Source organism: Carcharhinus amblyrhynchos, chromosome 14 (genome assembly GCF_965287045.1).
Source record: "Carcharhinus amblyrhynchos chromosome 14, sCarAmb.v2.hapA, whole genome shotgun sequence".
Taxonomy (NCBI): domain Eukaryota; kingdom Metazoa; phylum Chordata; class Chondrichthyes; order Carcharhiniformes; family Carcharhinidae; genus Carcharhinus; species Carcharhinus amblyrhynchos.
Genome location: NC_137337.1, coordinates 29,264,888 through 29,291,800, shown reverse-complemented (window position 1 = coordinate 29,291,800; position 26,913 = coordinate 29,264,888). Strand labels below are relative to the sequence as shown.

The 26,913-nt window shown below is 39.4% G+C and overlaps 2 protein-coding genes across 3 annotated transcripts in view; one reads left to right on the top strand and one right to left on the bottom strand.

Annotated features, from left to right (window-relative positions):
- Positions 1 to 2,851: 2,851 nt before the first annotated feature.
- On the bottom strand, positions 2,852 to 26,379 carry wars1 (tryptophanyl-tRNA synthetase 1). Of its 2 annotated transcripts, none has more exons than XM_080202507.1 (11): positions 26,152 to 26,379; positions 25,579 to 25,724; positions 21,296 to 21,509; positions 19,682 to 19,790; positions 18,935 to 19,054; positions 17,952 to 18,134; positions 16,949 to 17,049; positions 16,200 to 16,312; positions 11,309 to 11,482; positions 10,963 to 11,103; positions 2,852 to 6,798 (listed from the first exon to the last, which is right to left on the bottom strand). In XM_080202507.1, exons 2-11 carry the CDS (start codon positions 25,669 to 25,671, stop codon positions 6,640 to 6,642), a joined length of 1,407 nt encoding a protein of 468 aa, XP_080058633.1. In that variant the 5' UTR covers positions 25,672 to 25,724; positions 26,152 to 26,379; the 3' UTR covers positions 2,852 to 6,639. The 2 variants fall into 2 exon arrangements, with proteins under 2 accessions (XP_080058633.1, XP_080058634.1); XM_080202508.1 differs by lacking the exon at positions 26,152 to 26,379 and adding an exon at positions 26,048 to 26,065.
- Positions 26,380 to 26,461: 82 nt separating this feature from the next.
- wdr25 (WD repeat domain 25) overlaps positions 26,462 to 26,913 on the top strand; it is a 68,090-nt gene continuing 67,638 nt past the window's right edge. Inside the window, exon 1 of the mRNA XM_080202506.1 lies at positions 26,462 to 26,639. Within this exon, the coding sequence (XP_080058632.1) occupies positions 26,600 to 26,639 (40 nt within the window). The 5' untranslated portion in view covers positions 26,462 to 26,599. The remainder of the gene's footprint in view (positions 26,640 to 26,913) is intronic.

Sequence of the window (26,913 nt, the reverse complement as noted above, 5' to 3'; positions counted from 1 at the left end):
ACACCAAGGGAAAAATTTAGCATAGCCAATCCACCTAACAAGCACGTTTTTTGGACTGTGGGAGGAAACTGGAGCACCAGCAGGAAACCCACGCAGACACAGAGAAAATGCAAACTCCACACACAGCCACCCAAGGTCAGAATTGAACCCTGGTGCCTGGTGCTGTGAGGCAGCAGCGCTAACCACTGTAACGCCATGATGCTGAAATCACTCATTTTATTAGCAGTCATAAGTTTCCCAGGACTGTTGCACATATATAGCATGATCTTGTGCACCCCCCCGCCCCGAGGAAACCCACACAGACACTGGGAGAAAATGCAAACTCCACACAAACAGTGACCCAAGCTGGGACCTGAACCTAACATTGTGATGCAGCAATGCTAGCCACTGTGCCATCCAGGTTTTAGTTAGGTAAGGGTGTCAAATGATCTAGTTCAAAGGCACGCACACAGGGTTGAAGTAGAGATCAAATACTATTTTTGCTCAAAGGGCAGAATGTTCCTATGCCAGGTGTAATGTGGAAATTTGATATCCTTCAATCAGTTACTGATAACGGCACACCTAATAATAACTTGTCAGTTGACCTTCACCAATGCTCCATTTACAGGATGAAGGGGAGAATTTTAATCATCAAACCAAAATGAAGCAGTAACCTAATTTTAAAAGTATATTTCTTTTTGTAATGTAACTGCATTTTTTGCACCTGTCAGTTTCACAGTACCGTATTATAAATTGATGTGTAAGGGTGGTTGGTATATTATGAACCTATTGGATCAATCTTAAAGCTACTGCCCCAGACTCCTCCATCACAATTTCTGAATATGTCCTGTCCCATTTGCAAGACAGACCCAGCAGATGTGAAAGCACAGTGGAAGGAAATGGCCCTGAGACGCCTCACATTTACTCTCAAAGCTATAAAGTCTCATGGCATCAAATTAAACATAGGCTAAGAAACTTTCTGCCTATTGCCATCTACCCCCCCCCTTCTTAGGCTAATGTCATGTTGGACATCGCTTGGAAGAGGTAGCAAGGATACAGAATGTATTCTGGAGAGGGAACTTTCAGCCTCCATAATTAGTAGATTGGTGGTATTACTACTAACAAGTTGGCTGATTCCAGAAGGACATGTCAGATTGATTCATCCAGTGGTATGTGCTGAGGGAATAAAGAGGGAGCCTACTTGACCTTGCCCTCATCAATCTACTCTTCACAGATGCATCTGTCCACAGTAATATTGGTAAGGGTTGAGCACTACACCTTACACATGGTAAAATTGGGTTATGTGGCACTGATGGCAATCTTCCATCTTGCCAGATGCTGGTTTGCAGCATGGTAATCAACTCTGTTAAGCATCGCCTAGTATTACTCAGGAGTCCCACCCTGACATGGCAGTCAATGCTGCATACTGCAGAGGAAGTGGGCTGAGAAGGTGCAGGATTCAGTAGACCCTTTTGACCTGCTGAGCCAATGTAATAATTCATGTTCACCGTAGAAAAAGAATCATAGAAAATTACAGCTTAGAAACAGACCTTTTGGCCCTTCTTGTCTGTGCCAAATCATTTTTTTTGCCTAGTCCCACTGACCTGCACTTGGACCATATTCCTCCAAATCCCTCTCATCCACAAACCCGTCCAAGTTTTCCTTAAATGTTAAAAGTGACCCCGCATTTACCACTTTATCCGGCAGCTCATTCCACACTCCCACCACTCTCTGTGTGAAGAAGCCCCCCCCTAATATTCCCTTTAAACTTTTCTCCTTTCACCCTTAACCCATGCCCTCTGGTTTTTTTCTCCCCCAGCCTCAGTGGAAAAAGCCTGCTTGCATTCACTCTGTCTATACCCATCAAAATCTTATACACCTCTATCAAATCTCCCCTCATTCTTCTACGCTGCAGGGAATAAAGTCCTAACCCATTCAATCTCTCTCTGTAACTCAGCTCCTCAAGTCCCGGCAACATCCTTGTGAACCTTCTCTGCACTCTTTCAACCTTATTTACATCCTTCCTGTAACTAGGTGACCAAAACTATACACAATACTCTAAATTCGGCCTCACCAACGCCTTATATAACCTTAGCGCAAGACTCCAACTTTTACACTCGATACTCTGATTTATAAATGTACCAAAAGCACTCTTTATGACCCTATCCACCTGTGATGTCACTTTTAGGGAAAGTTGGGTAAATAAAAACTGCAACATTTATTTACATATAATAATGCAGAAGGTTTGCATCCTCATAGCTGTCAGTTTCCACAATTGGGCTAATACAGGAATTTGTGCTTGCTAGGGCAATCACCACCCTGGTCCCTGAGGCTCACATGACCCTCTAGTAGCTCACCTCTTAAAGGGAATAAGTACCCCTTGCACTCCTAACAGCTTTATGCTAGTAAAATCAACAGTTCCTAGAACAATTGCAGTAAAATCCACCCTACCTTAACACTGTAGAACTTAAGTTGTTAAGCACTATTGTTGAATCAGCTTCTTAATTCTTATCTAGTTATTTTTTTCCTCTGTGGAAAACTACTGCATCTTTATTGAAAAGTTCATTAACAATTTTTAAACAATGCAATGGCATTTAAAAACATTAAACAGTTTTATTTCTTTTTGATGAGTAGGGCAATAACCAGGAATAATGTAGAGGAAAAAATCTGTTTGTCAACTTGTCTCCCTGTTTACCACACATTGAAACTCTATTAAATCAGAAAACAGTCCCTCCCTGAGTATTCCTTTGGTAAAGCTGCAGTTATTACTCCTCTGTCAGGATGAGCAAGATGTGGAAATGCCGGTATTGGACTGGAGTAAACACAGTAAGAAGTCTTACAACACCAGGTTAAAGTCCAACAGGTTTATTTGGTAGTAAACGCCACTAGCTATCAGAATGCTGTTCCTTCATCAGGTGAGTGGGGCCCATAACATCATAATGTTCTTGAAAACTGCATGGTTGTGAAGCAGGGTGGGGGGAGGGGGGTAATGTTTAACAATGTTAGATTGTTTCTGAAGGACTTTAGCTTAAATTAGTAGAAATAATTCAACGACATAAATTCTGTGTAGAAACTTACAAGGCAGTAACCGTAAGTTCTAAGATATAGGAACAGAATTAGGCCATTCGGCCCATCAAGTCCTCTCCACCATTCAATCCAGGCTGATATGCTCCTCATCCCCATTTTCCTGCCTTCTTCCCATAACCCCTCAACCCATTACCAATTAAAAATCTAACTCCTCAAATTTACTCACTGTCCCAGCATCCACTGTACTTTGGAGTAGCGAATTCCACAGATTCACAACCTTTGGGAGAAGTAGTTTCTCAACTGTTTTAAATTTGCGACCCTTTATCCTAACATTATGACCTCTCATCTTAGAATGCCCCATAAGAGGAAACATCAGCTTCACATCTACTTTATCCATTGGTGAGACCACCTGGAGCATTGTGCATAGTTTTGGTCCCCTTATTTGAGGAAAGATGTATTGGACGCAGTCTAAAGTTGTTGAATTCAATATGGAGTCTTAAAGGCTTCATTGTGCCCAATCAGAAGATGAGGTGTTGCTCCTCCTGTTTGTGTTGGGCTACTTGCAGCATTCAAGGTATTTCACAAAGTGGTAGCCCGGTCTGTTTTTATTTTCCCCAATGTAGAGATGACCACATTGGCAGCAGTGAATACAGTAGACCAAATTGAAGAAGGCTCAAATGAAATATTGCTTCACTGAAAGTTGGGCCTTGAATAGTGAGATAAAGGGGCAGGTGTTGCATCTTCTACAATTGCAAGGGAAGATGTTGTGGCAAGGGGATGTGGTTTTGGGCATGATCAAGGAGTGCACCAGGGTGTCACGGAGGGAACAATCCTTGCAGAATGTTAATGGGGTGGTTAGGGAAAGAAGTATTTTGTGGTGGGATCATGTTGGAGTTGATGGAAATGGTGGCGGATGGTCCTCTGAATGCAGAGGCTGGTGGGGTAGAATGCTATGAGAAGGAGAACTCTATCACGTTTCTGGGAGGGAGAAGGGATGCGAGTAGAGGTGTGGGAAATGAGTCGAACCCGGTTGAGTGCCCTGACAGCCACAAGAGGGTGAAGCTTTGGATAAAAAGAAAAAGACAGACAGGTCAGAAGTGTCATTTACGAAAGTGGCATCATCAAAACAAATGCAGTGGAGGCAGGAGAAATTGGGAGAATTTAATTACATCCCTTGACATGGATTCAGTTACACACAACTCAAAGGTGTTTTCTTAAAGGTGGGCCCAGGTTGCTAAGCAACAGCTCATTCTGCCTCCAAACTGTTGTTTACTTTTCACATCATAAACTCTAAGCACACTAGAGAGACAGTTTAAAATTAAATCAAAAATCCTCATATATGCAAGCTCCTTTAAAAATAACTTTAACCAGAGTTTTAAACCACTTTTACACAGAAACATATACTCACTTAAATTCATACCTTATTTCTAATATTCAATAATACAAACAGATTACTTAAAACTGCTTCTGCTTTCTGACACATAAATGACTTAGATACAAGAGTAGGCCAGATATATTCAGTGGAGTTGCTCATTATCTGATTCCACCCCACCACATCCTCCCGTCCCCGCAAAACCAACCTCCTCCACAACTCTAAGCCTTTCCATTACCTCTAATGCAGCAGTCCAGAGTGATGGAATACTCAGAATTTACCTAGACAGGTGCAGCCTAAACACTCAAGCTACTCAACATCGTCCAGGACAAAAAGCTATGCACTCGATCAGTTTCCCGCTATCTTAAACCTGTACTTCCTCAACAACCAGTGGACTGTGGTTGTAGAGTCCAAGGCTTCTTTGATATTACTTCCCAAACCCATGATCACCAACACTTAGAAGGACAAGGACAACAGTGTATAAGAACACCATCATCTTCAAGTTCTCCAAGTCCTGCATCATCCCCACTTGGACATATATTCCCAATCTTCCATCATCATTGGATCAAACTCCTGCAACTTCTCACCCAACAGCACTGCAGAAGCATCTTCACCACATGGAATATAGCAACTTAAGAAGGGAGTTCATCAATACCTCCTCAAGGGCAGCACGTTTTCAGGAATAAATATTGGCCTTGCTACTAAAACCCATATCCTGACATTTAGACTTCGTATCTTTCAATATTAATAAAGGTTTGAAATAAGAATTAGTCTATAAAGTCATGCACAGGCAAATTAGATTTCTTTCTTCTTTAGAGGAAAACTGAATTGAATTGCAAGTATTGTTTCTTGGAAGTTATACAGACAAAACATACCATGCCTTGTAGGGGAGGATAGGGTGCAGAATATAGCGTTGTAGTTACTGATAGGGCAGTGTAGTTTAATATATGATAGGACCATTCAAAAATCTGATGGCAGTAGGGAAATAAGCTGTTCTTGAGTCTGTTGGTAAGTGTTTTCAAACTTTGGTATCTTTTTCCAGATGGAAGAGAGTATGTCCAGGCTACCTGGGGTTCTTGATTATGCTAGCTGCTTTCCTGAGGCAGTAGGAAGTGTAGTTGAAATCAATGGAAGGGAAGCTGGTTTGCATGACAGACTAGGCTATGCTCTTTGTAGCTTCTTGTGATCTTGGTAAGAACAGGAACCAAACCAAGATGTGATGCATCCTGAAAGGATGCTTTTTGTTTTGCATCTGTAAATATTGGTGAGAATCATAGTGGATATGCCAAATTTCCTTAGCTTTCTGTGTTAGTAGAGGTGTTGGTGAGCTTTCATAATTATAGTGTCAGTTTGGAGGGACCAGGACAGATTATTAGTGATCCGAACACCGAGAAATTTGAAGCTCGCAACTATCTCCACTTCATCATCTTTGATGTAGACAGGGACATGTCCTCCATTGTTTCCTGAAGTTTGATGACTATCTCCTTTGTTTTACTTATATTGAGGGAGAGATTATTGTCATTGCACCATTTCATCAGGTTCTCTACCTCCTTCCCAAGGAGCAATCTAGTTAGTCAAACTCATTTGTGCTTTCCCTACAGTCATGCAAATTTCCCATTTTTCAGAAAATTATCCAATTCTCTGTTTGTTTCCCTACACAACACTGGAGACTCTCCAAAGTGCAGTAATACACACAAAGGCCAACTGAGAGATGGAACTGTACTTATCTACTTAGGTGACATTTTTGTTCAATGGGGTAAAAGAAATTGTGCCTTGTTACTCAGATTCCATGGATTACGGATGTGCATAACGGTTATACAAGTGTAACGAAATTTTCTAAAGGGACCAATGTGAATGCTTTATAGAACAAATGGTTTTCCTGTTGGGAATTTGTGATTTTGACCATCTTTTAAAAAAATCTATGAAACAAAAGTATGAAAACTGATTTCAGACATCCATAAACTTGGGTACCAAAGTGTAATCCTTTGAACCACGAAATACTCTACAAAAACTATTAATTAAGAATGTAAGAATCTGTAACAAGGCAAACCAAAAACCATTCAACTACAAGAGAAATCACTAAGACACTAATCACTATTTTTCTGGAAATAATTGGTTATAATTTAGTGATATTTATTAATATATTCCAAACATTCATCCATAATAATGTTACACATAACTTCAGCATAATGGTAAGTTTCTGATGAATTAAAATTGACTTGATGCTCCATATTGAACTTCATGAATTCTGAAACTTGTCATTAAAAGTCAAACGCCAGTTTCCGGGGAGTCATGAACTGTTTCACCATTTCATCGGTCACCTGCTTGCGTTGTATCTGGTGTGCTGCTATGATAGGCTGCAGTGTTTCAATGAGAATCTTCTTCAGCTCTCCTGTAAGAAGCTTTCCACTTGAATAATCCTAAATAAAAGAATTCTTAGAAGTAATCAATATGTATTAAAATTACTGAGATAATTATGGATGAAGGCAGCCAATTAACTTATTTTAATTCAACCACCCTGAAAGATCCAGGGCAGGATTTTCTGGACTCATCGCCCCGAAACCGGAAAATTCTGCCCAAGGTGAACGGACCTATCTATGGTCCGCCCCTCACCCACTCTGATTTCCATGGCAGGCGGGACGGTAAAATTCCGCCCCTTATAGGCTTTGCTTTGCAGCATACAATTCTTTAAATAAAAGTAGGATTTTCACCTCACCAATAGGCTCTTTGTTTCGGAAAGAAATAAGTTGTTTCAGTTTTCATAACTCACACTACTGTAGATTGATACAAGCCATATGGTTGTTCGCATTATCTCTAATGACCAGAAATGAAAGCAGTATTCAAGATGGGGTCTGAACAAAGCTGATCAAATTTGATTATTATCTCCTCTGACCTTTATTACTGTATTGGCAATATAGTTCAACATTCTATATGGCTCCACTGTATTTGTTTGACATGTTGACTGTTGATTCTTAATACTGTTCTTTAGATTATGAGAAACAGGAGCAGGCTATTTGAAGCTGTTTTTTTTTAAGATCATTGCTGGTCCTCTATCTCAACTCCACTTTCCCACATTGTACCCACTCCATTGATATCCAAAAATCTCTCTCTCTCTCTCTAGAACATGCTTAACTGAACATCCACAGCTGTGCAAGAGAATTCCAAAGATTCATAACTCAGAAGAAACTTCTCATCTCAGTATTGAACAACCGACTCTCCTATGCTGAGATTTTTAACTTTAGACTCCCCAGTCATGGGGAACATCCTCCCAGCATCAACCCTGTCAAGCACCCCCATGGTTTTAAATATTTCAAAGGGCTCACTTATCATCCAAACCCAAGGGTATATGGGTCAAGTCTACTCAATTTCTCCTCATGGACCAATTCCTCATTTGGGAATCAATCTAGAGAATTTTTGTCGCATTCCCTTAGAAGTAATTATTTCCTTCCTCGGGGAAGCAGCCAAAAAAACTGTATACGGTACTCCCCCAAGTGTGATCCCACTAAGAACCTTTATAGAATTGCAGGAAGACTTCATTCTTACATTCCAATTATTCTGTAGCAAAGGCTAACAATACCACTTGCTTGTATACAAGGACACCCAAGTTCCTTAGATCACCAACATTTTCCAATTTCTTACCATTTAGAACAAGATTCCATTTTTCTCTCCCAAAGTGGATAACTTTACATTATATTCCATCTGCCACTTTCCTATTCATTTACTTGATATCCTATTGCAGACTCCATGTTTTCCTCACAGCTTACTTTCCTACCTACGTTTGTGTTTTGACTTATCCAAGTCACGAGTCTTGATTGTAAACAGCTGAGGTCCAAGCCCTGATCAGTGGGGTACCCCACCAATTGCAGCCTACCAAACTGAAATTGACCTGTTTGTTTCTACTGTTTTCTGATCATTAACCAATCCTCAATATGCGCAAATATATTACTTCCTACCCATGAGCTCAAATCTTGCGCAGTCAAATAAAAGCAAAATACTATGGATGCTGGATATCTGAAATAAAAATAGGAAGTGCTGGAAGTAGCATCTGGTCTGGCAGCATCCATGGACATCAAAACAGCGTTAATGTTTCATGTCCAATGTGACTGCTTTGGAACTGAAGAGGGATGGCAATATGATGGGTTTTATGCTGTTGAAAAGGGATGAGGGGGAAAAGGCAGGTGAAAAGTTTATTTATTAGTCACAAGTAAGTTTGCATTAACACTGCAATGAAGTTACTGTGAAAATCCTCTAGTTGCCACACTCCGGCGCCTGTTCAGATACACTGAGGGAGAATTTAGCATGGCCGGTGCACCTAACCAGCATGTCTTTTGGACTGTGGGAGGAAACTGGAGTGTCAGGAGGAAACCCATGCAGACATGGGGAGAATGTGCACAGAGAATGACCCAAGCCAGGAATTGAACCTGGATCCCTGGTGCTGTGGGGCAGCAGTGCTAACCACTGTACTACCCCAACTAAAATAGGGATAGTTAGAGGATGGGGGAGATTGAATGACAAAAAAGTCATGCAACCAAAGGTAAATAGTGTTAATGAGAGTACGACAGCACTGACTTTTATTCCAATATTCTTACCTCGACAAATCCTTTGTTTATTTAAAACTGTGTCATTGCCACTCCTTTTGGCTTTAGGTTCCCGACAACTTTATGATTTAATCTCTCCCGCCTGTAATTTATCCTTTGTTTTTCTTCCACTCCATCTGTCCCTCCCCCCTCTTCAACAGCATAATAGCAATCACATTCCTGCTATTCAGTTTCAAAGAAACTTTACGCTGCCAGACGTGCCAAGGTTTTTCCAGCAATTTCAATTTTCATTACTCTTGTGCTGTATTTTAATGAATACTTTTTGAAATCCAAATACACTACATTAATTGGTTTTCCCCTCATCTAGTCTGCTATTTACCATTTCAAAATACTTAACATTTATCAAAGATGCTTTCCCTTTTATAAATCCATGTTGAATTAAACTCCCTGACATTAAGACCTAACATTTGCCATGTTGCTGATCTCAGGCTAGCCAGTCTATAGTTCTACTTTCTTTCATCCTTCATTGTTGAATTAGCAATATTACATTTACTATCTTCCAATCTGATCAATCTAAAATCTGGGGAGTTCAAGGAGGGAGATCAATAACAGGAAATTGTAGGCAGCAGTATTACACAATCTAATGGGGCTAAAGGCAAACAAATCTCCTGGTCCTGGTGGCTTACATTCTAGGATCCTAAAAGAAGTAGCTACAGAGATACTGGATGCCTTGATTGTAATTTACCAAAAAATTTTGGATCCTGGAGCAGTTCTGGAAGATTGGGAAACCGCCAATGTGACACCCCTATTCAAAAAAGCGAGGGAGGCAAAAAGCGAGTAACCGTAGGTCAATTAGCCCTACATTTATAGTTGGAAAATGTTGGAATCAGTTATCAAGGAAATAATAGCAGCATATTTGGAAAATCAGTCTAATCAAGCAAAGTCAGCAATGCTTAATAAAAGGGAAATTGTATCTGACTAATTTATGAGTTTCTTGAGGAAGTCTTAACCAGAATGGATAGAGGGGAACCAGTAAATGTGTTGAAGGCATTCAACAAGGTACCTCAGAAAAGGCTAAGTCATAAGATATGAACCCATGGTATATTGGCACGGATAGAAAATTGGCTAATTGGCAGGAAACAGTGAGTGGGGATAAAGGGTTTTTTTCAGATTGGCAACTTGTAACAAGTGGTGTTCCACAGAGATCAGCGCTGGGACAGCAACTGATTACAATATATATTAATGACTTGGAGGAAGGAAGTAAATGTACTGTAGCCAAATTTGCAGACAACACAAAACTAGGCAGAAAAGAGATAAATTGCAGAAAGCTGCAACACAAGGGACTTGGGCACAGAACATAGAAAGCTAGCACACAGGTGCAGCAGGGAATCAGCAAGGCTAATGGAATGTTGGCCCATATTTCAAAGGGGTTGAAATATGAAAGTAGGGATGCTTTGCTGCAACTGTACGAGGTATCAGTGTGGCCACATCTGGAGGACTGTGAGCAGTTTTGGTCACCTTGCTTAAGGAAAGATATAGTTTAACTAGAGGCAATTCTATTTTCCTTGAAGTTACTTTGGTGTTTAATGCTCTATAATGTTTGTGATGCTCGAAGTTCCTTTCTCACCTATTTTGATTAATTCGATCCAAATAACTGCATTGTTTTCCAGCCTTGACATTCATACAATTGGTTTTGAATTTATGCTTCTCAGAATCTTTCCCCCACAGCCAATTCACTAGTTTAAAGCCCTTTTATTACCCTAGTTACCAGGACATTGGTCTCATTAAATGGAGCCCATCCCAGCAGAAGAGCTCTCTCTTTTGCCTGTACTGGTGCTAATGTTCCATGAATCAAAACCCCAGCCTTCCACACCACTCTTTCAACCACTTATTTAACCACTTAATCTGCTTGTTCCTTTGCCAACTTTTTACCTGCAAGGTTCTGTGCTTTAATTTTGACCAGATCAGAATAAGATAGAGTGCTGGGGGTGGGGATGACAATATAAGTGCTTAAAAAAGTTTTGTTATGAAATAAATTACACTGACCTGCTTTATTTTTTCCAGTTTCTCATCATCTTCTAGGAAAAAGGTCAAATACATGTAAGATACATCCACATCACAATTCCCACCAAACTGTTGGTGTTCTTCAATAGTATCCTTACCACCTGAAAAAGCATGCTTGTTGACCTGAGGAAAAAATACATTAATGAAATTGAGCATAAATATATTTATATTCTCCGGTTCACTTTGAAAAAATTTTTTTTGACCCATTCCTTCAAATGACAGTATCATAACACAAGCTTAGACTAAATTTTGCTTATACGCACTGTCTTGACCACCAATTAAGAGAATAAATTTCCATCTTACATATTCAATATATGGTGAACATTACCTTGGTTTTGATCTGCTTTGGAGTATCTGTGAGGAAGATGGATGAGTTTGTGTCACTGGCACTCATCTTGGTTTGTGCTCCTTGTAGAGCAGGGAAGAAGACAGAATGCAACAATGCTGGCTTTGGATAGCCAATTCTTGGCGCAACGTCCCTGGTCATCCGAAAATATGGGTCCTATGAAGAAGTAATACAAGTGGTTAAATAGAATTGAGGTTTTGCTCTCAAAGCTAATCTTGGAGGATGGAATATTAACAGCAGTCAAATTTAAGCAATTACAGGGACATAGTTATAATAGAAAGTAAACTTAGAAATATGAGAGCAGTGTCAGCAGTGAGACACGAAGATAAAAGAAGCAGTAACTCAAGACTTGAGTTCAACAGCAGGAGTGGGACCAGAGGCAAGCAACAGGGATGAAAGCAGTGGCAGAGCGAGAACAAAATGAAAATTTAAAGGTGTTTAGCATCTTTGAAAGTGGATAAATCACTAAGTTCAGAGGAAATGTGTCCCAGATTGCTAAAAAAAAAGCAAGAAAATGAATAGCAGGAACTCCAATCATTATTTTCTAATGCTTTCTGGGCTACAGGCATGATGTTCAAAAAGGAAAGAATAGCTCAAGTAATTACAGGTTGTCTAAACTTGGTGGTGAGCAAATTATTGGAACAAATTCTGAGACATAATACTCACAATACAGAAAAGTGTGGACAACATAATGGACAGTTTGCATAGATTTGTTAAGGAAAGGTCATAGCTGATTAATTTGAATACATTTTTGTGGTGGTAATAGGGACTATTGATAAGGGTAGTACATTTATAGGATAGAGGTGGAGAGACTCTTCCCGCTCAAAAAAGACAGTAGGACTAGGGGGCACAGCCTCAAGATAAAGGGGGGGGCGGTTTAGAACGGAGTTGAGGAGGAACTTCTTCACTCAAAGGGTGGTGAATCTCTGGAATTCTCTGCCCGTTGAAGTGGTGGAGGCTGCCTCGCTAAATATTTTTAAGACGCGGGTTGATGGGTTTTTGATAAGAGAAGGGATTAAGGGTTATGGGGAGAGGGCGGGAAAGTGGAACTGAGCCACGACAGATCAGCCATGATCTTATTGAATGGCGGGGCAGGCTTGAAGGGCTAGATGGCTTACTCCTGCTCCTATTTCTTATGTTTCTTATGTTCTTATTTTAGCAAGGTTTTTGACAAAGTTCCATGTAAACTAAATGCTTCTGATAATCAAGCGAAAGTGGCAAGTTGGTTCCAAAATTAGCTCAGTGACAGGAAGCAAAGGGTTAAGGTCAATGGTTATTTTTATTGACTGGAAGGCTATTTCTAGCAGTGTTCTCAGGGCTCAGTACTAGAACCCTAACTGACTAATCAGGTGTGCAGACAAATGAAGTTCATTCTGGAGAAAAAAGAGAGAGATTTGGAATGTTTGGGCAGGAAAAACAAGGCAAGGGAATACGCAATTAATGGTAGGATACTGAAAACTATAGAGAACAAAGGAACGTGTCCACAGATCCCTATGATAACAAGACAGATAGATAAAGCATTCAAGAAGGCTTACAGAATTAATTTCTTTATCGTCAGAGGTTTTGAATCAAAGAGCAGGAAAGTTATACCAAAAATGTATAAAATACTAGTTTGACCCTAGCTAGAATGCTGTATATAGTTCTGGTCACCACATTACAGGAGGTTTTTGATCACGAGACAGTATACACAGATTTACAAGGATGTCGTCAGGAATAGGGAATTTTTGGATAGGTTAAAGTTATTTTCTTTTGGACAGTGGCAGCAGGGGGAGAGTTAACTGGTGAATCAAATTATAAGATACGTAGATAGAATTAGAGGGGAATGGAATAGAAATGTGGGGCCTGGAACTCACCACCTGCAAAGGGGTAATAAGAGGCAGAAAACTTCATTGCATTTAAAAAGCACCTGGATATGTACCTGCAGTGCTGTAATCTACAGCATCAAGAGTTGAAATGTGAGATTAAACTAGATAGTTCTATTTCAGCTGACATAGGCAAGATGGGACAAATGGGCCTTCTACATCAAATCTAGGTTTCCTAAAATCTTGCATTTCATAATATTTATTTACAAAACATTGGCTTGCAAAACTAACCACTTTTTTTGTTAAGCTATGCGAATTATTAGATGTAACATGAAGTCCAAATCATTTTAAGTTAAACGAAATTCAAATCTGCGACACCAAAATTATACTTGAATCTAGTTGTGTAAAACAACTCTCTGCACCACCAAGTAGCAACATGAGAGACTAGAAACAGAAAATAGGAGCAAGGGTAATCCATTTGGCCTTTCAGACTTGCTCCGCCATTCAACATGATCATGGCTGATCCGCTATCTCAATGTCTTTGACATCTTCAGAGTTTAGAAATCTATTTCCTCCTTAAATATGTAGTGATTTGGCTTCCATAGCCTTCTGTGGTAGAGAATTCCATAAAGTTCATCACCTTCTAAGACATTTTTCCTCATCTCAGTCCCAAATGGCCGACCCCAAAATGAGAGAGTATGATCCCTTGTTCTAGATATCCCTGCCAGAAGAAACAACATCTCTGCATCGTCTGTCCAGCCCTGTTAAAATTTTATATGTTGCCTCAATGAAATCCCTCTCATTTTTCTAAATTTCAGTGACTCAATCTCTACTCAATGACAATCCTGCCATCGGAGGAATCAGTCTGATGAACATTCATTGCACACCCTCTATGGCAAATATATATTTTCTTAGATAAGGAGACCAAAACTGCACACAGTACTCTAAGTGTGGTCTCATCACAGCCTTGTACAGCTGCAGTAAGACATCCTTGCATCTGTGCTCATATAGTCTTGCCATGGGCAGCACAGTGGTTAGCACTGCTGCCTCACAGCGCCAGGGACCCAGGTTCAGTTCCCAGCTTGGGTCACTGTCTGTGTGGAATCTGCACGTTCTCCCCACCCTGTGTGGTTTTCTCCAGGTGCTCCAGTTTCGTCCAAAAGATGGGCTGATTAAGTGAAATGGCCATGCTAAATGCTCCCTCAGTGTACCCAGACAGGCACCAGAGTATGGTGACAAAGGGATTTTTCACAATAACTTCATTATAGTGTTAACGCAAGTCTACTTGTGACACTAATAAATAAACTTGAGACAGACCATTTGCCTTCCTAACTGCTTGCTATACCTTCATGCTTACTTTCAGTGACTGGTGTACTAGGACACCAAAGGCTTCTTTGTACATCAATATTTCCCAATCGTATACCATTTAAATCATACTGATTTATCTAATCCCATTGACATTTTCTAAGTATCCTGTTATCGCATCATTTATATTGGCTTCCAGCACTTTCCCAACTGGTCTGCATTTAAAACAAAAGCAGGGTTATATTTGTCACCCTGCAATCTGCCAGGAATGTGTTCAAGGATCTACAGAACTTTGGAAGATGATAACACATCCACTATTCCCATGGCCTCACACTTTAGTACCCTGGGATGTGGATTATCAGGCCCTGGGAATTTATTGGTTTTCAGTCCCATTCATTTTTCACCACTATTTTTCTGGTAAATTCTTCCTTCTCATTAGACCCTTGATTCCTTAACATTTCTGGAAAGATATTTGTGTCTTCCTCTATGGAAACAGAATTAAAGTAATTGTTCAATTGCTTTGCCATTTCCTTGTTCTCTATCATAGATTCTCCTGTTTCAGGCCATAAGGAGCCTACATTTGTCTTCACTAATCTTTTTATTAACATGTAGGAGCTTTTACAGCCCATTTCTATGTTAATTGGAAGTTTATGCTCATACTTAATTTTTCCCCTCTTAAATCAATTTCTTGGTTCTCCTTTGCTGAATAGTGAACTCTTATTCTTGCAACTTTACATGACTTTCCAAATTAATATTATCTTTAACTTATTTTGTAAGCCACATTTGGGCCACTTCTTTTATTGTGTTTTCATGCCAGAAAGGAAAAGAATGTGTAACTGTTGCATTTGGTTGTAAATATTAGTCAGTGCCTATCCACCATCGTGCCTTTTAATGAAATTCCCCAATTTATCTAGCCAACTCATGCCTTATACCTTCACAGTTTCCTTTGTTTAGATTTAGGACCCTAGTTTCAGATTGCATGTCTTCACTTTCCGTGCTAAAGTAAAGGATTCTATCATGTTATGGTCACTGTTGCCTAAAAGGACTCCACACAACAAGGTTATTAATTAACCCTTTCTCTTTCCACTATGCCAAATCTAGTATAACATGTTCCCTAGTTGGTTCCTCAGCATATTGGTCTAAAAAGATGGCTCAAATGCAATCCAGGAATTCATTTGCCATAGCATTGTTGCTAATTTGATTTGTCCAATCTAAGTTGTTAAGTTGCCCACGAATTCTGTAGCACCCCTGTTACATGCATCTCAAATTTCCTTTTCATTGCCATCCTCTACCTTACCCCTACTCTTTGGAGGCTGTAGACAAGTCCCACTGAAGTTTTCCATATCTTACTGCTTCTTAGCTCCACCCAAACGTTGAGCCAACTATCCAAAATGGAAAGCCATTTCCAGGCTGATTTCTGAACATCTTAAATAAATTATTTATATATATTTAACACCTTTCACGAGCCTCAAGACATTCCAAAGTATATCATCTTGTGTTAATGTAGGAAAATGTGGAGCCAAATTTGCAGAGAAAGATCACACAAGTTGGTAAATGACCAGGTTTGTTGGCGTTGGATGAAGAATAGATGTAGACACTCTTTTGAATAATGCAACTTAATTGTCATTGTTGCTGTGGTTTTGTCACAGGTCTGGTGTCCTCTGAGCTCCTAGCCTCCAGAAAGTGTGTAATGAAAATGACTCACTTATAATTCAAAGGTGTGACACATTTCAAGCACATGTATTTTCCGAGCACTTAGCTCTGACCTGGTCAATAGCACAGGGAATGAGACACTGAATATCCTTTCGACCATTAAAGATTTGTGGAAACGAGGTGCTGAAGGATGGAGCTGCCTGGATAGCAGGGAAACTGATCTTTCCTGTCAATTAAAAATATCAAGTTAAAATTTAAAAAAAATGCATTTCTTTACAAGAGCAGCCAAATGTAGTGATTAACAAAGTTAGATGTTTACCAGAAAAGACCTAATGTGATATGTTATCCTAATATACTTCAAAAAAACACAGGTTACGTATATTTATATGGCATAACACACATTTATATGTTCACACTGTAGCTCTAATATTAAACAGTTCCCAGAGACAATGCAATAATTGTTCTCAGTTTAAATTGGTTTAACCTGAGATAATTGATGGAATGTCCATTGCATAATTATGAAAGATAAGGTTCTTGCAAAAATGAAAAAAAAACAAATTCTCTTAGTAGATTAGTGATGAGAACTTGGTAAAGTTGAACAAAGTTTTAACTCCAAGGTCACAAGTCTGTTCATGGTGTTATGCAGTAGTTTTCAGTTTAATGGTTACCAAGAGGTCTGTAAGTCTGCTCGGAGAAAATATCCAATAGAAGTCACAATAAAACAATTGAAATGTTAATGGGACTCCCAGGGTGGAAGCAGAAGCATAAGAAATCTTACTGAAGATGACATGAGAATGATGGCTTCATTACACAAGGTCAAACTTTCAACTAAAATTTTGGAAATAAACACCATTAATCTTACCTATACAGTCGCTATCTCCAAAGCCAAAGATCCCCTTCACTTGATTAAAAGTAACATGTTTCTGGATTTTAACCACATTCTGATAGAATCCTGGGCTCTGTCTGCAGCCAGAAGACAATTAAAACATTACATGGTGTAGAACTGGGGTGGGGGGGGATAAAAAACACTTGATTTATAGTTAAAGAATAAGCTCAGTTCCAAAATCACAAGTTTTGATGAGATAATCAACCCAACTACGTTGGGTAAGGTAGTGTTTAGGTTTGTATCTTAGCGGTACATTTCTTGTACAGTGCATGGAGTTCCTACACACTGTGCCATGGACTCAGGTGCATTTCTGATTTCACAGTGAACAGGCACAGTGTTATCTAAGTTGACTTCACATACTTCCAGGAGGCCTGCTGTTGGAGGCTTGGGAGCAGGTGTCCAATCTGTTCCATCAGCCAGGTAAGGCTTGAGTACACAGGAGCAAAGGAGGCCATATACAATGTAATAAATGCAATGTAGCACAGTTGACTCACACTTTGGTCTAGATTTCAATTCATTGCTTTAAGAGCAAAGTAATTTTAATCACGTTCATGCTTTATGAAGTGATAATTCACTTCAATTATCCCTTTAAGGAATAGCCTTCAGGTTTTCTCCACAGATTATTTACAGTTTTGCAAAATTGTCTACATTGTGGGCAATTTGCCATGCATTAAGACATTATGGCAATATTTCACTGTATGCCAAGTGGGGTGAGGAGGGAAGGTCCACTGTTACAATGTTACTTAAAACAAAGCACATTGTGGACGACTAATCCCTAGAGGTAAACACTATTTTATTTAATATTGTTAATAATTTCAGTATCACAAACACAAAATACTGTTACTTACTACAAAATACACTTCATACTAAACATTTTTATATAGGTTACCAAATACCCTATATATTTAGAGTAAAATCATCTTTTCCAATGGAAAATATCAATAAAAACAACAGTGGTATAATATTGCAATGAACATACCCCATGTAATCCAGATCGGAGAAGATGAAGGTCTTATTCACATCAAAACCACAAGCAATGATGTCTTTGGTATTCTCAACAGCATACTTATAAGCCTGTTCCAATGTTATGTCTTTCCACAAGTATTTCTCATCGTCAGTCAGCTGAATTACAAGAGGTACATCAAAAACATCTTGGAGCCACCTATTTAATAGAATATATAGGCATGAACAACCCAAATCCTTTTCATGGAAAAATACAATCAATAGAATATCACTTCACTCGTCTTAAATTTTAAGTTAACATTTAAAATTTTAAGAAAACATTTCAAACGGCAGTAACAAACGATACTAAGTTTACACCTATAAAAAGCACCTTGCAAATTACTTACTTGTAAATTAATGGTCACGACCAAGTCAGCAGACTGCTGGATTGAGAATGAGTTTGCAAACTCTACATGTAGTATCCTCACAAAACTAGTAGCTTCTTCATGAGCATGGTTATTGAAGGTCATTTGGAGCTCTGGAGCCAAGGTTGACTTAGCTTTTCAGTGGCCACCAGGTGGCGTATGTCAGTAACCCACCATTGCTGGAAGCGGAAAGGACTAAGCCACTCAGGCTCTGGGCTCATTTTAACAGAACTGGCAAGATGCAGATGTCAAATAAGCATTGCCCTTCTAAAGGCAGCTCATCGCACTCAGGCTGGTGCTGTTATTCTGCAGCATGGAAACCAGCCATCTAGTCATGCTGCTCTTAGCCCCACAAAAATCCTAAATGATAACTGGGCTCATATGTTCACCAAACAGGCAAATAGACATTTGACTGCCTAAAGGTAAGCCCCTGGCAAAAATGTCAATGGACAAGTGTGGTGTTAATATGGAAGTAAAGTTACCATTTCAATGCAAATTCAGGAAGTTAAATCAAGGCCAGTGAATATCAGAAGCATCCATAGGGGTTGCTCTCTTAGTGTCTATATGTATTTGCACAAGTATAATCCGAACTTACTTTGTGAAGATAAATGGAATAAGGTGGCCCATATGCATAGATTCCGAAGAAGGACCGCGCCCTGTATACAGGTAGAATGATTTTTTTGTTTTAAAAGCATCAAGGATCTGGTGCATATCCCTAGGAAGAGCGAATAGTCAAAAATACAACTTCAAAAATACTTTCCAGCTTTTCAACACAGATAAACAAGGTCATGGGCAATTTTCTGGTGTTGGGAAATCACATAAATGAATTTTCAAATAAATGGTGTCAGTCTAATAATTCCATGCATCTTTAATTAATAATTAAAGTGCACTCCAATTGAATTGATTACAGTGGCATCTTACTAATGGCAAAGTTACAGATTCTACTGAAATAACTATTAGATTCACTTATTTTCACATATGTTCAAAGTATCAAGTGGCTAAACTATATATCTTCAGGTGATGCTGAAACAGTAACTAAAAATGCTACAACTAAGTAACTTTATGACAGTTTACAATGATTATCAAATGAGGAAGAGTGGCAGTGAATAGGATGGTGAATGTGTATCATGCCATGTTGAGTACTACTATTGTTACCCTTTGGTCTCTAATTCGGAACAGATTATCAGAGAACAAACTAGTTCAGAATGTGACAAACTATGGTCCAGGCAAATTTAAGAAATGCCAATTACTATAGTAACAAGTTCAAATAGAAAAGTTCAATCATTGGGAATAAGTCACATGCACTGAAGATTCATATATACAGGGATAAAGCTTTACTAACCGATGAGAGAAGAAGATGCCTCTGCGAAGAAAATGATGAGCTTTTTGACCAGTGACATGTTCTATTTGGTTAATCAAATCCTGATCAATTTTGTTGCTTCCAAACCGAACTGTAAAGAATGATGAGGTTTTCAGAATTACTTGATCAGTGCAGTACAGTACCACAGATATTGTAACAAACTGAGGAAATTTTAACCCCTTGTACTTATCCAAACTACAATTAAAGATTAAAGAATTAGTATGATTTTCCAGCAATGAACAATGTGCAATAAGGCTGCAAATTAGCAATCAAAAATGAGGCACAACAGATACTTTCCAGATACCTCCATGCATAAGTCTTATGATTGAAAGGTGCTGTAGCAACAATAATACCGGCATTGCAAGTCAGAAAGTGCCAGAGGATTTTTAAAATTTTGATAGCTCGTACAAAGTTTATAGTTTTGTATTGTTCACATTCTAATTAACGTTTTTCTCTCTTCTCAAAATCTACTTAAAAGAAAAATATTTATTCTTTTCACATCATTCTTCATTAAAAGATTTAGGTTTATACCAAGTAGTTGGTTTGTAGCCAGTCATACCTATAGTGTCAACTGTAGCTGAATTGGTAGCACGTTCACCTCGTAGTCAAAGATTATGGGTTCAAGTCCCACTCTAATACATGAGCACATAATTAATGCAGACACTCCAGTGCATTACTGAGCAAGCTCCACACCGTCAGTGGTGCAGTCTTTCAGATCAGATGTTAAACCATTGCCCTATCTGACGTCTTGGGTAGATGTGAAAGATCCTACTGCATTACAAGGGAGTCGTTCTCTCCTGTTTTCCCACAACCCCACCACCCCCCAACCCGTGCCCTGGCCAATCTTTATTCCCCAACAACACCATAAAAAGCAGATTATTTGTTTATCACCACAATGTTGTTTGTGGGAACTTGCTGTGTTCCCTATATCATAACAAGGACTACACGTCAAAAACATTTATTTGGTTGTAAAGTGCCTTGAGACCATGAAGGTTACATATAAAGGCAAATCCTTTTTTTTAAAACGATAGGAAAATATCATTCTAAATTATGGGAATTGCAGTTCAATGCTGGCAATTATTGTCCATACATAATTCCCTGAGTAGGTAATTGAAGTACATCATCTTCAACCACTATTGCTTTTGTAGTAAATGTGCTCTGGAACGTGTTTAGGATTTGCAGCAGTTTGATACAACTGACTGCTCTCTAAATTAGCCTAGCGAGTCAGTTAAGAGTAAATCACAAGGTGCAGGATTGGAATTACATCTCAGCCTGACTGGGTAAGGATGGCAAGTTTCTTTCTCCAGCGAACTAGATGAGTTTTCGTTACCAATAACTCCATGGTCACTTTTTTTCCTAAACAATATTCAAATTCTCAAACTCATTCTCTAGAATACTAGTAAAACAACTGAACAAATACATAATCATTCCTTCAGTACGCACTCTGATTTTTTTCTTTTACAAAGTCTTTGTGTTTTTTTGTTGCATTTTAGTTTCAAAGTAATGCATAACACTTAGCTAACATTCATTTCACAATGCTAAAATGTGCGACTTTAAATCACTTCCTATAACAATTAAAAGGAGAGGGATATTCACCAATCAACTTGTCATAGTCCACCCCTTTGGCACTGGATGTCTGCACAGTCCATGGATCCACATAATCACCACCATCTTCTTCAACAGCCAGGCCATTATTATTAACTGGTGTGCTGTTAGTGGGTGGAATACCAACCTTGTACTCCTGGCCTGTCAATGTTTTATAATCCAATTTCAGTGCCAACAGTTCCTTTACTGCTGCATTAATTTCTTCCTGCAGAAAAAGTGGTAGTTTGAAAAATGAAACTGAAGGAAAGGATTATGGATTATCTGCATTTCTTTAGTTATTTTCATCCTCCCTTTAACTTCCAAATCTATAGACTATTAGGAAGTCAGGAAGATGAACTAGTTACTTAATCCAGGCTTCTGCTCTACAACTGTAGAATGATCTCAAAGTACTTTTAAAAGGAAACAAAATATGTCATAAATTTGAAAAAGAATGGGCAATAAATACTCCTGGAATATAGGTGTCACTACCAATGTTTTAAAATGTGGTCAGAAGATGTTGTGTGCTGATGCACTTTTCAGCTTTAATTCACTAAAAGGTGCAACTTCTCCTTCCAAGTATAAAAATAATCTAAGTAGGAATCCAACTTCAGAGCACTCAGCTGAATGTTTAGGCCCTTTCAGGAATGGTATGGAGTCCAGTGGGTGTATAAATTGGTGTGGCTAGCTGCTTACCAAATTCTCTGCACCATCCCACTCCAGGCCATCTTCCTAAACAGCAAACAGCCATTCACTTTGTTAAAGATTAGTTAAGGCTTATTTTTGGAGGCCAACTGGAATATCCCATTGGAGGTGACCTCTTGGCAATGGACAGGGGGATGTCCTGCCCTTTATTACAGCACATCAACTTTGGTTGCTACTATATGGTTATACAACACATTTTAAAAACAATTCAAATTCTTGAAATGTATAAGCAGAGAATCACATTGTATCAATTTCCACCACACTATTATTGAGGCATCCTCAATTGATCATCCAGGGTAATCTTCAGCAATTAATTCCTATACATTCCAGAATCCACTCTGGTCCAGTTTTATAGGTTGATGTACGAGAGAAAAAGTTTGTGAGGGTTTGCTGTGATTATCATTGTGTGTTCTGGAATGAGGCAAGGCTGGCTGTGTTAGAAATAAGCTTGAACTGTTCCAAGCATAAATAATAAAATTTTAAAAATTAAGCTACCTTAAAGTAGTGGAAGTACAATCTTTTACTTTAAAAAATATTTGTTGTGCACACTGCTCCTCTAACACTTACGTTAACCTTTGATAACAAATACTGCAAAAGCAAATAATTGAACAGAAATCTGATTGCAACTATATAGTTTTATAATCTGATCTTCTAGTTAAAAGAAATGAAGTTAATAAAATAGAAAATGCTGGAAATGTACTCAGCTAGTTTGGTAGCATCTGTGGAGTGAGAAACAAAATGAACATTTCAGGTCTGTGACCTAAAGAGATGGTGCTGCAGGTGTTAGAGAACTGGAAAGAAACCAGCAAGAAGTCTGCAGGTAGTAATTTCCAGATTATTCCAAATAGAAGAATATAGCTGATGAATGCATGGCTGGTCCACGAGGAAGGGCTTTAGATTCTTGGGCATTGGTTTTGGAGAGGTGGTACCCAATACAGGCCAGAGAGAGTTGCACCCAAACAGAGCTGGGACCAATTTCCCTGCAGGGTAATTTAGAACATAAGAACATAAGAAATAGGAGCAGGAGTAGGCCATCTAGCCCTTCGAGCCTGCCCCGCCATTCAATAAGATCATGGCTGATCTGTCGCTGCTCAGTTCCACTTTCCCGCCCTCTCCCCATAACCCTTAATCCCCTCTCTTATCAAAAACCCATTAACCCGCATCTTAAAAATATTTAGCGAGGCAGCCTCCACCACTGCAACGGGCAGAGAATTCCAGAGATTCACCACCCTTTGAGTGAAGAAGTTCCTCCTCAACTCCGTTCTAAACCGCCCCCCCTTTTATCTTGAGGCTGTGCCCCCTAGTCCTACTGTCTTTTTTGAGCGGGAAGAGTCTCTCCACCTCTATCCTATCCATCCCATTCATCATCTTATATGTCTCAATGAGATCTCCCCTCATTCTTCTAAACTCTAACGAGTACAAGCCCAGTTTATTTGTCAGCACTATTAAGGAGTGCTTAAACTAACTTGTCGGTGGGGGAAAATAGGAATCAGGAGATAAAACTATATCGTACTAATAATGCAGGGCTTTAATTATCCTAACACAGACTGGGATAGTAAAATTGTGAAAGGGTAGAGAAGGAGAGGAGTTTCAGAAATGTTCTTAGGAGATTTTTCTGGATATGTTTCTGCTCTACTAAGGAAGAGGACGTTACTGGGTCTGGTGCTGTGGAATCAGTGGGTCAATTTGATGAGGTGTCAGCAGGGGAACATTTATTTGCTCTTTTGGAGAGTTGGTGCAGAGTTAAGGTCAAATGGCCTCTTTCTTCACTACAGGGATTCTATGAGAAAAGTTACAGGGGCTCAAAAATTGAAAGTGACCAGGACCAGAATAGATACATTTGAGGAAAATGAGGAAAGTAAAGAAGAAATTGTAGCATGGGCCATAATCTTCTAATACTCCTTGAATACAAGGGTGTGCCAGAGACTGGGGAACAATGTTAGTCAAGAAAGGATGCAAGGACAAACCCAGCATCTACAGCAACCAATTTATTGGGTGATGTGAAAGTTTTTAGAATCTATAATCCAGGTCGAAATTAAAAGCCACTCAGACAAATGTGGATTAATTAAGAAAATTCAGCATATGTTATGGGTAAATTATGTTTAACTAACTTGATTTGTGTTTTTTGATAATAGAACAGAAAAGTTGATAAGGGTAATGATGTGGTGTACATGATGTCCAAACAGTATTTGATAAAGAGATACATAATAGGCTTGTCAGCAAAATTGACCCCATAATAAAAAGGACAGTGGCAGTATAGATGCAAGATTAGCTGAGTGACAGGGGAGGACTGTAAGCAGTAGGGTTCCCAAGGGATCATTATTAGGGCCACTGTTTTTCTTCATCCAAACTAATGAGCTAGATAGATTTAGGTATATGGGACACAATTTCAAAATATGCAGATAACACAAAACTTGTAATTGTGAACTGTGGGGATGATAGTGATTGAAGGGGTTAAAGTGAAAGGGTTAAAAGTAGTAAGAAGCAAGATAGAGGAGTGGGTAGGATTAACCACAAGTAGTCAGGCGCTGTAGTGTATACATGTCTTGATAGTGACCGGATAATATAACATCTTTCACTTTCGAAACAGAGCACCATTGTGTAACTTGCCAAATTGGTGTAATCACTTCCTGTATATCATTATACATTATATAATTAATGAGGCATATAGAATCTTGAGCACTATAAATAGAGGCAAAGTGAATAAGTTAGGGTGAATTTCTTAATAATACCCCAATTGAGGCCAAACCAGTGTATTATCCAATTCTGGATACCACACTGTGGGAATGATGTGAAGGCATTCAGAGGGTGCAGAAAGGATTTACAAGAATGGTTCCAGTTGAGGGACTTCAGTTAGGACAGATAAGGTTGAGAGATTTTATAGAGGTGTTCAGAATTATGAGAGGTCTGGACAGAGTAAGGGAGAAAGTGCTCCCATTGGTGGTAGGGTCAAGAGTCAGAGGACAGTGATTTAAAGTGTCTGGCAAAAAGAAAGCTAATATGAGGAAAAATGTTTTTCAGAAGTAGCTAGGTTCAGAAATGCTGAAGAGGTCATTTGATCGTAGTTTTTAAAAGCAAAGTAGACAATCAACTAAAGAAAGGATTTGCCCGGTTGGGAGGAAAAGGCATGGGAGTGGGTCTAGCTGTGATATTCTCAAATCAAGCAAGCACAATCACAATGTGTCAAATAACTACTTAATCTATAATTCTAGTAGATTCTAGTATGATCTATATCTTCCAGCTTATTATTCTAAAATGAGAGATTTCTTAAACATTCAAGGTAAATTTTACTTTTTTCTAGTATTTTTGTGGTAATCAAGAGTTTTCAGAGTTCAAATAATTAGTTTTGGTATGACAAGAGGGGAAGTTATGCTCCATAAATTCACATAAAAATAACTTTTTATTAAAAACCTTCAAAAAAAGCGCTAAAAATTAAATAAATAATTACTTAAAATTTAACGAATAGTTCACATTTCTTTAATCATCTTTATAAAAATGAAAGGTTTTGTAACATCAGTCCAATTTAAAAACCTAGCCAGATTTACCGAGGTTGTTACTAACTTTAATGTATGAATACAGTGCAGGTATTTCACCTCTGTTGCTTTGTTTGACTTTAGCAATCGGACAGTATTCCCTTGGGCGGCCACTTTCCCATACAATTCCATGGGGGTTGTGGGCGAAGACATTTCCGACAGGAAGGGTTGACACTCTTCAAAAATCAGCCGCTTAACATTCGGACCTGTGAATAAGCCAGATGTGGTTGTTAGCACTTCCAGAGATCCAGACTGTCAGCAAAAGCAACGTACTGCGGATGCTGGAATCTGAAAACAGAAAATGCTGGAAAATCTCATCAAGTCCGACAGTATCTCTCAGACAGAATACAGCCAACGTTTCGAGTCTGGGTGACCCTTGAGTAAGAAGTCTGACAACACCAGGTTTCACAGACCTTCCCCCTCCTCACTCACATCCCAGAGGGAGAAGGACCCTCACACTCCCCAGAGGGAGAAAGCCACACACACAAACTCCCTCTCTCCCTCAGCCGGCCTCCAGCTCTTCACTCACTCACTGCCTCAGCGAGCCTGCAGCTCCTCACTCACATCCCAGAGAGAGGACACTCCCTCCGACACTCCCTCCCTCAGCCGGCCTCCAGCTCCTCATTCACTTACAGCCCCGATTGCATCAGAAAACTGCGGGTGCCGCGGCCTAGACGCTCCGCCACCCGCTCCGAAATGAATCACCGCAACGCCGGTTAATCTTCACCGCTACCGCCTCTCCCTCTCTGCCTCGGCGATGCGAAGGGGTTTTTTTTCCCCCCCAACGAAACGTTTCTCTGCTCCGATGCGGATAAGTTGGGCCGAACCCTTGAGGGAGACGCACTGACAGCCGGAACTGAACTTAAATCGGGCTGTTGTGGGGGGTGGGGTGGGGGGTGGGGTGGGGGGTGGGAACCGGAACGGACAGGAGAAGGGACCGGAAGTTCGTGGTTTTGGTTGAAGATTTGCAGTCGTCGGTGATAATACTGTCTTAAATGTTTCCCAACACTTGAGGGATCCTATTATCCGTAGTTTCGATACTTTCCTTTGAAAATGGATCTATTGAACGGAAAGGTGGAGCATGCGGTGTCAGCCCCAGTCTAAATTGGTCACAGAGTCAGGTACTCGATGCTTGTAATAAGGATGAATACATTCGGCCTCATCCTACAATGTACCTCACTGTCGCATAGGGGTACTCTAGTAGATTTGATAGTCAAATTGTTCATAAAATAAAAATCAAAGCACTGAGGATGCTGGAAATCTGAGACAAAAACTAAATGCTGCTAAAACTCAAGAGGTTGGGCTGGTGTTGTTAACTCTTGTCTCTACAGAATTCTGCCATTTAGGTTGTCCAGCACGTTGTTTTTGTTTCATGTTTTGCTCATTGTAGTCCAG